We start from the raw sequence: 15,919 nt of genomic DNA, 5'->3' as shown, positions 1-15,919 counted from the left end.
TAGATGAAGAAGGAACTGGATGAACGGGATGAATAAGGAACTAGATTAATAAGGAACTGGATGAATAAGATACTGGATTAGTAAGGAACTAGAGAAACAGGTGACTAGATCAATAATAAACTAGATCAATAATAAATTAGATGAATAAGCAACTAGATGAATAAGTAACTAGATAAATAAGAAACTAAGTGAATAAGAAACTAGATGAATAAGAAACTAGAAGAATACGGAACTAGATTAAGATGGAATTACTTTAATCCATTGATCTGGTTCCTTGCTAATCTACTTTTCTCTTCATCCAGCCCCTAGTCGGTCTAATTTCCATAAATAGAATCTTCGAAGCAGTAATATATTATTATTATGTATAATAATATATATAATAATATAATAATATTATATAATATTATATAAAATTTATTATAATACTATTATATAATATTATATAAAATTTATTATAATAATATTATATAATACTATTATATAATATTATATAAAATTTATTATAATACTATTATATAATATTATATAAAATTTATTATAATAATATTATTACATATAATTATTATATTGACACCACTAACAATGTGACTCTGTTTGGCAGGATGGTCCGCATGATCGGCGACGAGTTCCTGACAGAGGAAAGGGACCGGAAGTACTACGCCGATCACTATACTTGTTGCCCGCCGCCGCTCTTCATCATCCTCATCACCCTCGTGGAGGTCAGTGCGTTCAGATATAATTTTGTCAAATAATACTTCCCACGGTCGCGTGCGTTACACCGTTGTAATTCGTGATTCAGTGGACTTCGATCGGTGCCGGGCGCGCGTCAATTTTTCATGGAAACGCAAACACGGCCCGGAGAAAGAGAGGAGACGCGTGTACTAGTACGACGCGGCCAGGGCCGGGAAAATGGGGGCAACCCGGCGGGCCCGGGCGATTTATTAAAAATGCCTTTGACGCGCCACGAATGTTTAGGCCGCGGTCACGCGGATCGGTTTTTCTCTTAGGCACGTTTCGCGACGGTTCTTTTATTTTGTGGACGCTGTAGAATCTACGAGGTAATTTTGGTGGTCGATTTAATGTATCGAATAAATTGGGAGAGGATTTTTGTGGGTCCGAATGTGTTGCTGTGATAGTTTTTACCGGAAGCTTTGGGAATTGTGTTTTGTGTTTTCTGATAAATGGAGCACACGGTATATAAAGCGTGACATTTTTGGAATCGGTGAAGTGTTTGTCGCGATTGTTTATTTAATGTTGAAGATGGAAAATATTTGTTGGTGCGTTCTGTACCGAATGGGCTTGTTAGATCATGCAACAATGTAAATGTTTTAATTATCGCGATGTTGAAACTATTTTATATTAACGATGCGCACCATTTTGGACTGAAATTAACTTTTGTCGTGAGAGAAAATAGCATATTATATAATAATAAAAATATAATATATTATAATAATAATAATATAATAATAATATAATAATATAATATAATATAACGATGTAGAAGTTTTTAAGCGTTCACTATTCGCTTTATTTTCTAACTCATAATTTATACTTTTATTCTGTCTTTATTATGTCTTTCTGTCTGTACTATAGTTCTTTGTTATTAATTCTGTGTACTACTTGGACCTATGCCCGTTAGTAAATAAATAAATAAATAAATAAATATAATATAAATATAATAATATAATATATAATAATAAACTATAAGATAAATATAATAATATAATATATAATAATAAAATATAATATAAATATAATAATATAATATATAATAATAAAATATAATATAAATATAATAATATAATATAATAATAGAAATGTTGCTATACGAGTATATTGGTTGCCCAAAATGAATATATAATTAATATGGGCGCATTGATCATACGAATTATGGTAACGTCGCGGGGATAATGTTGAAGATATCACGACGGACAAACTTTCTTTCAATTATGCTGGATGAGACTTTACATTCGACGAAAGAAGAAACTTCATTTCCGAAGTTCGACTGCAACTTTGAGCATGGAATGTCAATATTAACTCCATGCAACTGTGATTGGAACAAGGATTGCGCATTTTTGCGCGATAATTTGGAGAAATTGGAATCGACGAGAAACTTTCACACTTTACTTAGAATTTCATTCGACTGCAAGCGGAAGAAAATGTGAATTAAAATTAATTAGACTCTCGAGTACAGGAAATCCACGGAAATTACATACATGTGACATAAACGAATAAAGTTCGCGCAGTATAGTGCCGATTATGCAAATTGCAAATAACCATTCTTGCAGACTATTTTACAGACTTGCGGGAATAAAGAGAACAAATTGCTGAAAGATCATCTGCTAAGAGATCCTTCTTAATACAAAGAAGTTAAGAGGCAATGAATTCGCTTTAATTGTCCAGTAAAAATGTCGGAATTTCTACTGTTAATTTTACTTCGAACAAAAACCTGATTTTATCAGTTCCAAGCAGACCGTAAATCGCATGAAATTGCATCGTGCAGGAATCTTGAACTGTTTACATAAAGTGGGCACAATGTTTTCTCGTTTAACGTGTTTTCTTTTGCATTTCCGATGCAGTATAAACGGGGACCACCATTTTCCGTATCGTCCGTCTCCGTAGGAAAACGTTCCTCCGTTATGGACAACCGCTGAAACAACATCGATACGATCGCTGGCACAATGTTTCCAAAAATCGTCCAATCTGAAATTTCATTTTCCTTATTTTCCCTGGGAAAATGATGGAACATTGAAACATTAAACTAATTAAACACGTTCGCGGAAATTTTCAGGTAAAAGTATTACATCTTTTCTATCCATGCATTTTACAAAATTGCATCTGGCAAACGTGCAATTTTGTCGGCGCAGTTTCGTGCAATGTCTCTCATGTATTTGTGCAATTTTGTCGTAACGTACCTTATGCGTCTTTGCCGGTGGCACTTTTTCCAACGTTCTCGCAACACGCGTTGTGCAACTTTGTCGGCTGCATCTCCGTGGAACTTTGTCATCGCTGCTTTGTCCCTTTTAATGAAAACGTTCGTAAAGCATTGTCGTCGCGTGTTTGTGCAACTTTTTCGTTACATGTTCATGCAACTTTTTCGTTACATGTCTATGAATCTTTTTTGTTACACGTTTACGCAATTTTGCCCTCGCTTTGTCTTTGCATATTTATGCAATTTTGTCCTCACATATTTATGCAATTTTGTCTTTGCATATTTATGATATTTTGTCCTCGTATATTTATGCAACTTTGTCTTTGCATATTTATGCAATTTTGTCCTCGCATATTTATGCAATTTTGTCTTTGCACATTTATACAATTTTGTCTTTGCACATTTACGCAATTTTGTCTTTGCACATTTATGCAATTTTGTGTTTGCACATTTATGCAATTTTGTCTTCGCATATTTATGCAACTTTGTCTTGGCATATTTATGATATTTTGTCCTCGTATATTTATGCAACTTTGTCTTTGCATATTTATGCAATTTTGTCTTCGCATATTTATGCAATTTTGTCTTTGCACATTTATACAATTTTGTCTTTGCACATTTATGCAACTTTGTCTTTGCACATTTATGCAATTTTGTCTTCGCATATTTATGCAACTTTGTCTTTGCATATTTATGATATTTTGTCCTCGTATATTTATGCAACTTTGTCTTTGCATATTTATGCAATTTTGTCTTTGCATATTTATGCAATTTTGTCCTCGCATATTTATGCAATTTTGTCTTTGCACATTTATACAATTTTGTCTTTGCACATTTATGCAACTTTGTCTTCGCTATTTATGCAACTTTGTCTTTGCATATGTATGCAACTTTGACATCGCATATTTACGGATCATTGTTGCATCTCTATGCAACACTATCATCGCATCTTCATGCACATTGTTGAAATATCTTTTGCCCGTTTCGACATAACCGTAACATAGCCTCGCATATTTGTGCAACTTTGTCCTCGCATATTTATGCAATATTGTCCTCGCAAATTTATGTAACTTTGTCGGTGCATCTTTATGCAACTTTACCAGCGCATATTTATACAACATTGCCACCCGCGTATTTATGCAACTTTGTCACCCACCTCCGCATTTTTCTTCACAACTTTATATGCAGCTTCAACGCTGTATCTCAATGCAACTCTATCGCCGAATTTTCATACAACATTGTCGCAACATCTTTTTCCCGTCTCGGTGCAACTTTGTCGTTAATTACGAAGACGTTTGCCCAGCCGAGGCCTAAAATCGCCGTGTGTCTCGGTGGCTTTCACGCCGAAAACAATCCGGCCGCGAAGCTTTTTGTGTCCCACCCTGTGTCCCACCCAGCCCACGGTCCGTTGTCGCCCGTTTAACCGCGTTATTAAATTTCCGAGTGTGAATTTGTTTTCACTCGGTCGCGCGCACTGGAATCCGTTGTGTAAAGTGTGCCCGTTAATTCTCGTTTACATTGTGCGGCCGGCTCTAGAAAGTCCCGCAAACGGGCGACTTTATGGGGAAAAGTGTAAAATACCGGGGAACTTTCTGTAAAATTGGAGTAACACGCATTACGGTAAAGCATGGTATCCGACTTCATCTTAAATTATCCCGCGTACCCCGGCGCCCCTGGAAATTGTTGCGTTCTTTTTCCCACGCCCGTGCACGCAACTCTGATAATTACGTCGGCCTTGTTTACGAATTCGGATCTTTCGTGGACCGAACGAGAATAACGGATCGCTCATTTTTCACGCTACTTTTCCACGAATTTTCAAATAATTTTTGCAATTTATTTGCCGATTTTTAGCTATCACTCACTTTTTAAAATTCTTTTTGGGTTACAAATAATTGGTTTATTTTATATACATGATCAAATGTTAATTCTCAGTGGAAACATATTTTTCGTTTTCTTTTTCTTGCTTTTTTTCTCACTCGTCTCATTTAAAAAATTCATTCATATGTCTTATGCGAATATATTATATTATAGTATATTATATTATATTATGTTATATTATATTATATTATATTATATTATATTATATTATATTATATTATATTATATTATATTATATTATATTATATTATATTATATTATATTATATTATATTATATTATATTATATTATATTATATTATATTATATTATATTATATTATATTATATTATATTATATTATATTATATTATATTATATTATATTATATTATATTATATTATATTATATTATATTATATTATATTATATTATATTATATTATATTATATTATATTATATTATATTATATTATATTATATTATATTATATTATATTATATTATATTATATTATATTATATTATATCATATTATATCATATTATATCATATTATATCATATTATATTATACTATATTATACTATATCATATTATATTATATTATATTATATTATATTATACTATATTATACTATATTATACTATATTATATTATATTATAATATAATATAGTGTATTATATTATTATATTATTATATATATTATATTAATATATATATTTTTTTTCTTTTCACTGCACACTAAAATTTAATTTCCCCAAAAATGACTAAAAATCAAATAAAACGTTTCAATGGCGAACCGAGGAAGCAAATGGCCGCATAAAATTTCCGTGTAACGCGTCCATAGCAAAGGTTGCATCAGCATGATTAAAAAGCGAGAGGGCAAGCACTGGTTAATCGGGTCTGCCTCTCGTCTTAATACCCGCGGCGCGTCGTCAAAGAGGTTAACGATGATGGCGCCATGGTGGCCACAATGTACCGCTTGTCAACCGACTTTCCTCATTATTTTTCCGACTTTCGCGAAAGCCGCCGGCTAATGTAATTATCCTTTGCGACACAAGAGCGGCCTGCGTGCCGGGAAACAAGCCTCTGTCCCTTTGACGTCCACCATGCCGGTGTCAGCGATGATTAATCAATTTTCAACGAATCCAATTCGACCGCCGGGAACTCCTTTTTGCCCGCCGCTGTTCGCGACAACGGAGTTCTTTATTGTTGAATTTACATAATCGTCTCCGGCTCACTCCTAATTAGAGCTAAGGATTTTCGCGCAAAGGAAAAATTGGCCATGCTAATTACGAGATACGCGAGCTCTGTAGACTATCGTCCGTCAGTTAATTGAAAATTGTTAATTCGTCTAAGTAGATAAATATTAGTCAATCTAAGCGGAAAGATGTTAATTAATCGAAGTAGAAGAATGTGAATTAAACGAAATGAGAAATGTTAATTGATCGAAATACAAAATGTGAATTAATCGAAATAAAAAGTGTTAATTAATCAAGGTAGGAAAATATGAATTAATCGAAATTAAAAAGTGTTAATTAATCGAAATAAAATATTAATTAATCGAAATAGAAAATATTAATTAATCGAAATACAAAATGTTAATTAATCGAAATACAAAATGTGAATTAATCGAAATAAAAGATGTTAATTAATCGAAATACAAAATGTGAATTAATCGAAATAAAAGATGTTAATTAATCGAAGTAGAAAAATGTGAATTATTCGAAATAATAAAGGGAGGACAATAAAAGTGATTTATAAACTGAATTAAAATTATTTTAGCAAAATGTTCTCTTTGTTTCAAATTTTGTCTCAGCGCAAATATAACGAAAACTCGGAATCTGATTGTTTTATGCTCATTCTCATAAAATATGAAACGAAGGAAACATTTTACCAAAGCAGCATAAGAATTGTAATTAATTTTCATTGTCACCCACGTCCTTAAAAATACACTTTTAGAGAAAACGACGGCTGAAAATACAGCTCCAGGGGCGTACTAAGCCGCCCCCCTTCCTTCCGCCAAGATTTTTCATTTCCCCGAAGCCGTGGATTACACGGTAAAATATTCGTGCGGAGTAAAAATAACAGTGGTTCCGCAGTTTCTCGACACTTTATTGTTTTCGAATGGTGCAAGGCTTTGGCCTAAGCGCCCTAAGAGCTTCCGGAATTTCTTAAACACGCGGCGAAGCACGCGGGCCCCAGATGCGGCGCGGTTGCAAGCGTGTACAACGACGATTCCCGATCGAGCCGGCTCGTTAATTAAATCTCCAAGTGGATCCCGCGGTGTAGACCGTAATCCCGGATGCGACACGCGCGGCCTCCGATCCGGACGAGCAGCCTAACGCGGCGTAATTGAAATATCACAGGTGATAATAAGGATTTTACAGGTGTTCCGCGATCTTCTGGGAGAAACGCGCGGTTCCACGGTCTTCATTTTTTCCCTGACGTTCCTGAAATCGTAACACCTTCATAAACAGCTCATTTTACAAGGAAAACTCCGGAAAATTGACTAGTATTTTTTACAATCAGATCGGGTCACACGAATACTGTCAAAATGAATTCAATCCGATCGTGTGTTCAGAAAACCGAACGGAACACGTCCATCAAAATTGGATTTTTTCACCTGAAATGTTGCGACATCTATCTACAATAACTGAAGATTTGATAATACCCGTCGAAAGATCGTTGCTCCAGCTTCAAAACACGTGCCCAGAGATGAAATTTGCTCGACGTAGAGCGGAAATATCAACAATGTAAGAGCATCGTGTCGGTGAACCCTGTGCGCTAGGTTTTCGAACTCGGCCGGTCGATATCTCGGAGAGCGTTCGATGCGTCAGGTTGAAATGTTGCACACAGTGTCTTCCTGGGTTGCATAATGAATCAAGAAATTTTTAAAAAAATGTACCAGCAGCGAAGTAGAAGTAGCTCCATCGTCCGGCGGGCAGCGACAGGTTACAAATCCGTGCGCTTAATTGCAACCGCACTGTCCGGTATATGCGCGGCTCTGCGTTTTTTCCCGGGCGTTCCTGCCATCGTACCACGATTCCAAATACCTCATTTTATAGAGCAAACACTGGAAAATCGACTGTTGTTTTTTTCGATCGGATCGGTTCATGCGAACACAGACGAAATTAATTTCAACCGAGGCCGTGTTCGGAGAACTGAACGGTAAACACGATCCATCAAAATCGACCTACTTTGTCCTAAAATATTAGCGCATCCGTCCGGCATAACCAATAGTTTCGCAACGCCTATCGGAAGATCGTTGCTCCGTCTTTAAAATGGGCGCCGAAAGATTCAATTTGCTCGAAGTAGACCGGAAACATCAACAATGTAAGAGCACCGCGTCGGCGCTCCCTGCGCTCGAGCTTCGCGAACCTCGGCGGCCGCTATCTCGCGATGCATTCGATGCAGCCGGCTGAAACTCCGCAGACAGTACGCTTTTTTCCTTCTCTTTTTTTGTCGGTCGTGCAACGAGGCCAGAAATTTGAAAAAATTTTCCCGGCACCGAAGTAGAAGTGGCACCATCGTCGCGTCCGCCGGCCAGCGACAAGTTACAAATCCGTGTGCGTTTAATTGCAGGCAAACAAGCCGGTATATGCGCGGCCCGGAAAATCGCAAATATTTAAACCGGTTAAACAAACCGGCGACGGGAAAAATATTTCTGCGCCGAATGAAAATTCCGCGACACAGCGGCGGCGGCGCGATGCCGTCTCTTTAATTTATTTCGAAAGGAACGACAGCCGACGGGATTGAAACGCGAAAAATTGCCGGAGCAACGTATCGGGAGCAACGGGATGGGGGCAAAAAAAATGGCCGCTGAGGAACGTATTAATTCGTTCGAAAATGCGAGTCGCGCGTTACGGGAGATTTATTAACGGCGTAACGAGCCGGCGTCCGCTGTAATTCTCCCAAAGGTATCATCGAACCCGCGTGAATAATTAATTCTTATTACCCGTACGCGCAACAAACGGCAAGGAACCATTCGCGTTGCGTTCCCCGCTTCTAACGAGGAAATAATAACAACCCATTCGCCGGGCCATTATCGTTTATTAATTCCGATCGCGAAAAATTGCTGACCCCCTTTGCGCGTCGATGCGGGAACATCGGGATATGCGAACTGCGAGGAGCTGTCGCGGTGCAATTTTTAGAATTCGTGAATACCGGTTACAACAGTAAATTCTCCCTAATCGACGCTCTCAGACTGTGCACGGAAATGGACAGTTTGGATATTCGAGATTCGATTGCTTGCGGTTCGTTTTCATAGTTGCTGACGATCGGTTACTATAACAAACAAGTCGCAAGGCTCGGATAATCGCATCTTCTCTTCCCAAATTGTCCATCTTTGTCCACAATCTGAATATCAATTAGAGAGAATTTATGGTACTCGACAGACTTTTTTGGAGACAAATCGGCTAGGGAATCGTGCTTTTGTTATTCAAATCGATGCTGTCAATCGCGTAACGTGAAAGAAGTTCTTCGAAACACCGTGCGATTGAAAGATTTTAATTTTGCATTCGAAATAACGATTGCAATTGACGGCAAATTTCGTTCGTTGCTAAATTTTCAAAATCAGCAACGATTGGGTTTTTTATGCTATAATATAAAATGTTCTGTTGTGAAACACAAGAAAGACAATTTGGAACATCTTCCTATTAGCTTATTAGCTTATTAGCTTATTAAACTTTTCAATTATTAGAGTGAAAGATCGTGGAATATTTGTGTTCATTCAATTTTGTCATTGTTGTGAAGCTATACGCATTGTTCACGTGGTATGCAGTTGTTTAGGCTGTTTGATTATGTTTGTAGTGGTGCGAATGACAATTATTGTAGTAAAAGATCGTGCAATAATTAAGTAAATCCATTCTTATACGCAGCTGTTTAGGCAATTTGACCATGTTTGAAACAGTTTGACCAACGTATATTTTAACAAAAAATTGTACAAAGTTTAACTGAACTCAATTTCATTACCGTTACAAAACAATAACTATGCATTAGTCGTGTGATGCGCATGATGTGCAACTAGTCAGACAGTTTGACCATGTTTTACTCGGTTTGAGCAACATGTATTTTAACAAAAAATCGTACAAAGTTTAATTAAATCCAATTTATTCATGGGATGTGCATTTATTTAGACAATTTGACCATGTTTGAATCTGTTTATGTGAAGGTTACGTCGAGGTTATTGACACAAGGCAACATATATTTCAACGAAAAATCGTACAAAGTTAAACTAAATCCAATTTAATCATACGATACACGCGATGCGCATTTATTTAGACAATTTGACCATGTTTGAATCGGTTTATATCAAGATTATTGGCACAAAGCAACATATATTTAAAAAAAAATCGTACAAAGTTAAACTAAAGCCAATTTAATCGTGCGATGGACGCGATACGCATTTATTTAGAAAATTTGACCATGTTTGAATCGGTTTATGTCAAGATTATTGGCACAAAGCAACATATATTTAAAAAAAATCGTACAAAGTTAAACTAAATCCAATTTAGTCGTGCGATGGACGCGATGCGCATTTATTTGGCCAGTTTCACCATGTTTGAATCGGTTTGTGTCAAGATTATTGGCACAATGCAACATATATTTTCACAAAAAATCGTACAAAGTTAAACTAAATCCAATTTAGTCGTGCGATGGACGCGATGCGCATTTATTTGGCCAGTTTCGCCATGTTTGAATCGGTTTGTGTCAAGATTTTTGGCACAATGCAACATATATTTTCACAAAAAATCGTACAAAGTTAAACTAAATCCAATTTAGTCGTGCGATGGACGCGATGCGCATTTATTTGGCCAGTTTCGCCGTGTTTGAATCGGTTTGAGCAACGCATCGCGCCAAAAATCGTCGAAAATTCTTCATTACACCGAAACAATGTCCGCTTCTGCTTCATCGCTCGATAGTTCCGGCATCGTATCGATTTCCAATCACGGCTAAACCGCCATAAAACTCTCGAAAAGAGCGCAATTTCGGAAACATGTAGTTCGCAACAGATTCTCCTCAGGCGGCCAATCATCTTCCGTTTCAAATGCTCCCTTCGAACCGTTCGAACTAACAGAAACGTCGATGCGCGAGGAAACCGCCTTGTATACCGTCGGCAAATATTCTTCAATAAAATTATATTTCCCGGTTTCCCTCTGTGTTGTCGCAATCCACACTGCTCTCTCGCTTCTGTTATTTCTCGTTTCGTTCCCGCGCTCTGTTATTTCGTTTTGCCTCCTCCGCCCACGCCACCACTCCTCTCTCTCTCTCTCTCTCTCTCTCTCATCCTCTCTCTCATCGCACTCGCCTCCTCGTTTTCATATTCCCGCGTCCTTGTGTTCCATCCCCTATATCACTTATTTTTCATTCGAATAATTCTTCTCTAGTAGTCCCTTTCGGCTCCCCCGCTTCCCCTCGCGTATCCCCCGTTTCCCATCGCTTTCCGGTTCATCCCCTATTCGATGTCGCATTTGTTATGCCGCGCTGCGACCCCACCCGCGCGTTAATAATGCAGATATTTGCAGACAATGACGAGCTCGTTCGAGCGGCCAGCGATAGTCGCGTCCCGTGTTTCGCGGCGCGCCTCTCGTTGTCTTACGGGAATTCGAGGGGTTTTTGGTAATTAGGGGCTGTTCATTTTATTTACAGCAACAATGCGACCGAAAAAATTAGAGGTCGGTCGGTACTTGATTTTTAGGCTCGCGGAACTCGTATCCGATACTTTTTCATACTCTTTTCACTCGTTCTTTTTTAAAGGAAAGTCCATTTTATCGGGAATTTGAAGTCTTGAAAAATTCTGTTGAGAAAGTCTAATTAGTTATTATACGTAATTATGTAGAGAATATCATTATTTATTGGATATAATTCTTTACTGAATATAATTCTTTATTGAATATGTAATTCTTTATTGAATGTAATTATGAGTTGAATACAATTATGTATCGAATATAATTACGAATTGATTATCATCATTTATTGGATATAATTCTTTATTGGATGTACTTATGGATTGAATGTAATTATGAATTGAATATAATTATGAATTGAATATAATTATGAATTGAATATAATTCTGAGTTGAAAATAATTGTGAATTGAATATAATTATGAATTGAATATAATTATGAATTGAATATAATTATGAATTGAATATAATTCTGAATTGAAAATAATTGTGAATTGAATATAATTATGAATTGAATATAATTATGAATTGAATATAATTATGAATTGAATATAATTCTGAATTGACAATAATTCTGCAGTGAATATAATTATGAATTGAATATAATTATAAATAGAATACGATTATATATTGAATAAATGATATCTAGATTTGATTTTCATCCAGTTGTATTCAATAAATGATTATATTCAATACATAATCACATTCAATTTATATAATTATATTTAATACATAATTATACTCAATACAGAATGTAATTCAACATATAATTGTATTTAATTCATAATTGTATTCAATGGATAATTACAATCAATAAATTTTCTATTCTCTTTTTCTCGATACAACGATAAATCGTGCCAATTATAAAACGTGCCTGAACTCGAACTCGGTAATATTTCGATTTTTCGAGGAATTAATTGTATCGAACGTTTCTAAGTAAACACGTCGAATGAAACTTCGAGATGCGTCCGTCCTCCGAGAGTCGGCTGAAAAGATATCCGTGAAGAGTGAATGAGATTTTTGTCAGGCGAAATAAGTAAGCCGTTGGCCACTCGCGGCGCGTTCTCCCGCGTGCACCCAGAGAATTCGCGGAAAATCTCGCGGAGATACCGGCGTGGTAAGACGTTAGACGAGCCGTGTAAACGCGCTGGTTTTCGGCGAGGCAGCTTTTAGCGCGATAACCGAGGGAACACGGGGTTCGGAATGACATCCCCGAGGGCAGAGCCGGGATCGGATATCGGTTCAAGAGTTCGCGGCACACGTTCCGACGCTAATGGAGCCGCCGAATGCGCTTTACCGAGGCTCTCCTGTTACGCGTCAAACCGAACGTAAGCTACCCTTAGCGCAATATCCAAAGCCCCGCGATTTCGTTGCCAATCATTATTGTTCCGTGCTTCTGGACCGACCACGCTTCAAATCTGTCCGCGATCCTGAACGTCTTCCGACGATCTTCCTCGCTGTTCGACGCTCGAACGGCGGTCTGATTCGACAAAAATATAATTGGACACATTTGGAACCGTTTATTAATTCATTCAGCAATTCTTTTTTTTCGACGTGTTTTTTTTAAGGGAAGTTTATTTTTAGAAGTTTTTAGGAGTTAGAAGGAATGGTATTAATTGGCAATTCTTTTTCTCGAAATTTTTAGGAGCTTTTTTTCAGCCAATGTTGCTTCATTTGAATGATCAGGCTTTTTATTACCAATTGTATCTTTTCTTTTTTTCTTTAAAAATGCGCAGAAACGCGTGAGTTAAATTATCCGGAATTTATAAATAATATAATTATAATTATATAATATTATTATTATATAATATATTATTATATGATATAATTATAATTAATAATAATATAATTGCTGCAACAGCGACACTGTTTCGTGTTTCATTTATTATACAATATAATTATAATTAATAATAATATAATTGCTGCAACAGCGACACTGTTTCGTGTTTCATTTATTATATAATATAATTATAATTAATAGTAATATAATTGCTGCAACAGCGACACTGTTTCGTGTTTCATTTATTATATAATATATTATTATATAATATAATTATAATTAATAATAATATAATTGCTGCAACAGCGACACTGTTTCGTGTTTCATTTATCAATTTTTCTCGCGAATGCCTGAAGATCCGCGGTACAGTTACGATCGAATCAAGCGATCCATTGGATCGTTGGTGCGTTTAAACGGCAGTTGATCCATGCAAGGATTCCTCGCACTCGGCTGCGGAATTCGATAACAAACGATTGATAAAACGCCGGGCGGAATAAAGGGCGAACAATGCCGGAGCAATTATGTATTTAATTAGCGCAAATTCTCGTAAAACCGAACGAAATTAATCTCCTCCCTGACGCGCTAATTTTGTCTCGTTAAATTGCAAATGGCCGAGAGAGGCGGAGAGAGAAAAAGAGAAAGAGAGAGAGAGAGAGAGGGAGATTTCAATTTTATTTTTCCCGGTTATTACCGCATGGCGTGTAACATGAATATTTCATGTTTTCCATAAAGTAGGCGTGGATGGTCCATTGTTATCATCCGAAAGTGTTTTCGGGCAAATCCCCAAAATGGCGGAGCGTCCGACAAATAACTGCAATTCGCGACGGAATACATAATCTCCCCGACGTTCGCGTAAAAATATGGCAATTTCTCCCAGAAATGTTCGGAGGTCCAAATCGAAACGCGCAGATCCGAGAATACTGAGTCGCGATTCTTCGGGCCTCGCGACTCGTTTTTATAGAAACTCGGGGCAGTCGGCAAAAGAAAGCAGTGGCCAGCATGTCGGTGTACATTATTATGAATATATAGCAATGCTGGAATAAAAGTGATGACTTAACTTTTTTATTTCTAATTTTTTGCCACGATTCGAAGGCAATTCGGAGGCCACGTGACGCGATTCGAAGGCAATTCGGAGGCCACATGCCACGAATCGACGGTCACGTATCTAGTAATCTACCGCGTACAATAGTGATCGACCCTTAGTATCGACGTAGCAATAAATTACATAGGCGCAGGACTATCGCGAAGAAATTCACAGCAACCCAAAATTTGGCATTTCCGGGAGAAATTACTGTACCTTCCTAAAGCTCGGTCTCATCGTTCCCAAGATTCTCTAGCAATTTTCACCGACCGAAAAAATGTTAGCGATACCATTGAAATCAGCTTTTGATAAACAGCGCCGGCAACCGTGCAATTTTATTTTAAAATATTTGTTTATCAGGTTTCACGCGGGTTTAGTATAATATGCGACGTTTGACAGTAATTTCCACTAAGTTTCATTTGCATCGACGATGCTTCGTTTGTAACATTTTTCTTGCAATTTTGTGAGAAATTCAAAATTTGTGCATCGCGTTTCAAATTACCCGCGCTTTCTGCCATTGAGACCGCTAGGCGTAGCACTAGCACGGGGAAATTCGCAGCGACCCGATCTTTGGCATTTCCGGGAGAAATGACTGTACCTCTTCTCTGCGCCGAGATCGCCGGGAACTTGTCGGAACAATGCCGAAAACTAATGCAGCAAATTTTAGTGCCGCGATCCGGCCGTATATAATAGTCCTCGCGGAAGGAACGTTTACAACGTGTCGGCGATCGTAAAAAGTCCTCGCGATCCCGTAAAAACGGAGACATGGTAAACACCGTGACGAGCAAATTCATTTTCAGCAGCCGCATTGCGACAAAGTGGCTGCCCGAATCACCATCGCCGGTAGCGTAACCGGAAGTCCATTGACATTTTTGCGAGAAGTTCTCGTAACTTTCGACAGAGGAGATGTCTGAAAAGAGTCCTCGAAAACGCCGCGGAAGGTTCGCGCTTTACGAGCCCTTACGGAGGCCGGCGGTCGTATTCTTCGAGAAGCTAACGCGCGCGACCCGTTCGCTTTGTTTTTAATGTTCTTAATAAAGGCAAAAAATATGCTGGACGAGCTGCGCCGCCGTCGTTCATTATTTTCGGCGCGTTATGGTCGCCGACTCGTGCCAGGATTATGTCACGAATGGTGAAAATGGATTGGAAATAGTTGATCGAAAATTTTCTGTCGCGAAGCATTTGAGATTAAATTAAATTAAATCAAATTAAACTAAATTAAATTAATATAACTTAATTTAAACTAAATTAAATTAATATAACTTAATTTAAACTAAATTAAATTAATATAACTTAATTTAAACTAAATTAAATTAATATAACTTAATTTAAACTAAATTAAATTAATATAACTTAATTTAAACTAAATTAAATTAATATAACTTAATTTAAACTAAATTAAATTAATATAACTTAATTTAAACTAAATTAAATTAAATTAAATTGCGTTTACTATGCTGGAGCAATTGTTGTACCATGTTTGGAAAACTTATTTTCAAACTTATTATACAACAATTAGTTGATTATTTACTCTTGTTTCTCCCAGATTAGTGTTTAAATAATCTCGAAGTGTCTCGAATAATGA

At 36.8% G+C, this 15,919-nt stretch overlaps 1 protein-coding gene across 2 annotated transcripts in view; it reads left to right on the top strand.

Annotated features, from left to right (window-relative positions):
* Positions 1–15,919, top strand: part of stet (stem cell tumor) — a 763,180-nt gene that overhangs the window by 581,280 nt on the left and 165,981 nt on the right. For both annotated transcript variants that reach the window (XM_076522434.1, XM_076522433.1), the window contains one exon: positions 602–719. In XM_076522434.1, the coding sequence (XP_076378549.1) occupies positions 602–719 (118 nt within the window). The remainder of the gene's footprint in view (positions 1–601; positions 720–15,919) is intronic.

The sequence above is a fragment of the Megalopta genalis genome, chromosome 5, assembly GCF_051020955.1.
Source record: "Megalopta genalis isolate 19385.01 chromosome 5, iyMegGena1_principal, whole genome shotgun sequence".
NCBI classification, from domain to species: Eukaryota; Metazoa; Arthropoda; class Insecta; order Hymenoptera; family Halictidae; genus Megalopta; species Megalopta genalis.
The sequence above is the reverse complement of the archived record's forward strand: the minus strand, read 5'-3'. Positions and strand labels throughout refer to the sequence as shown.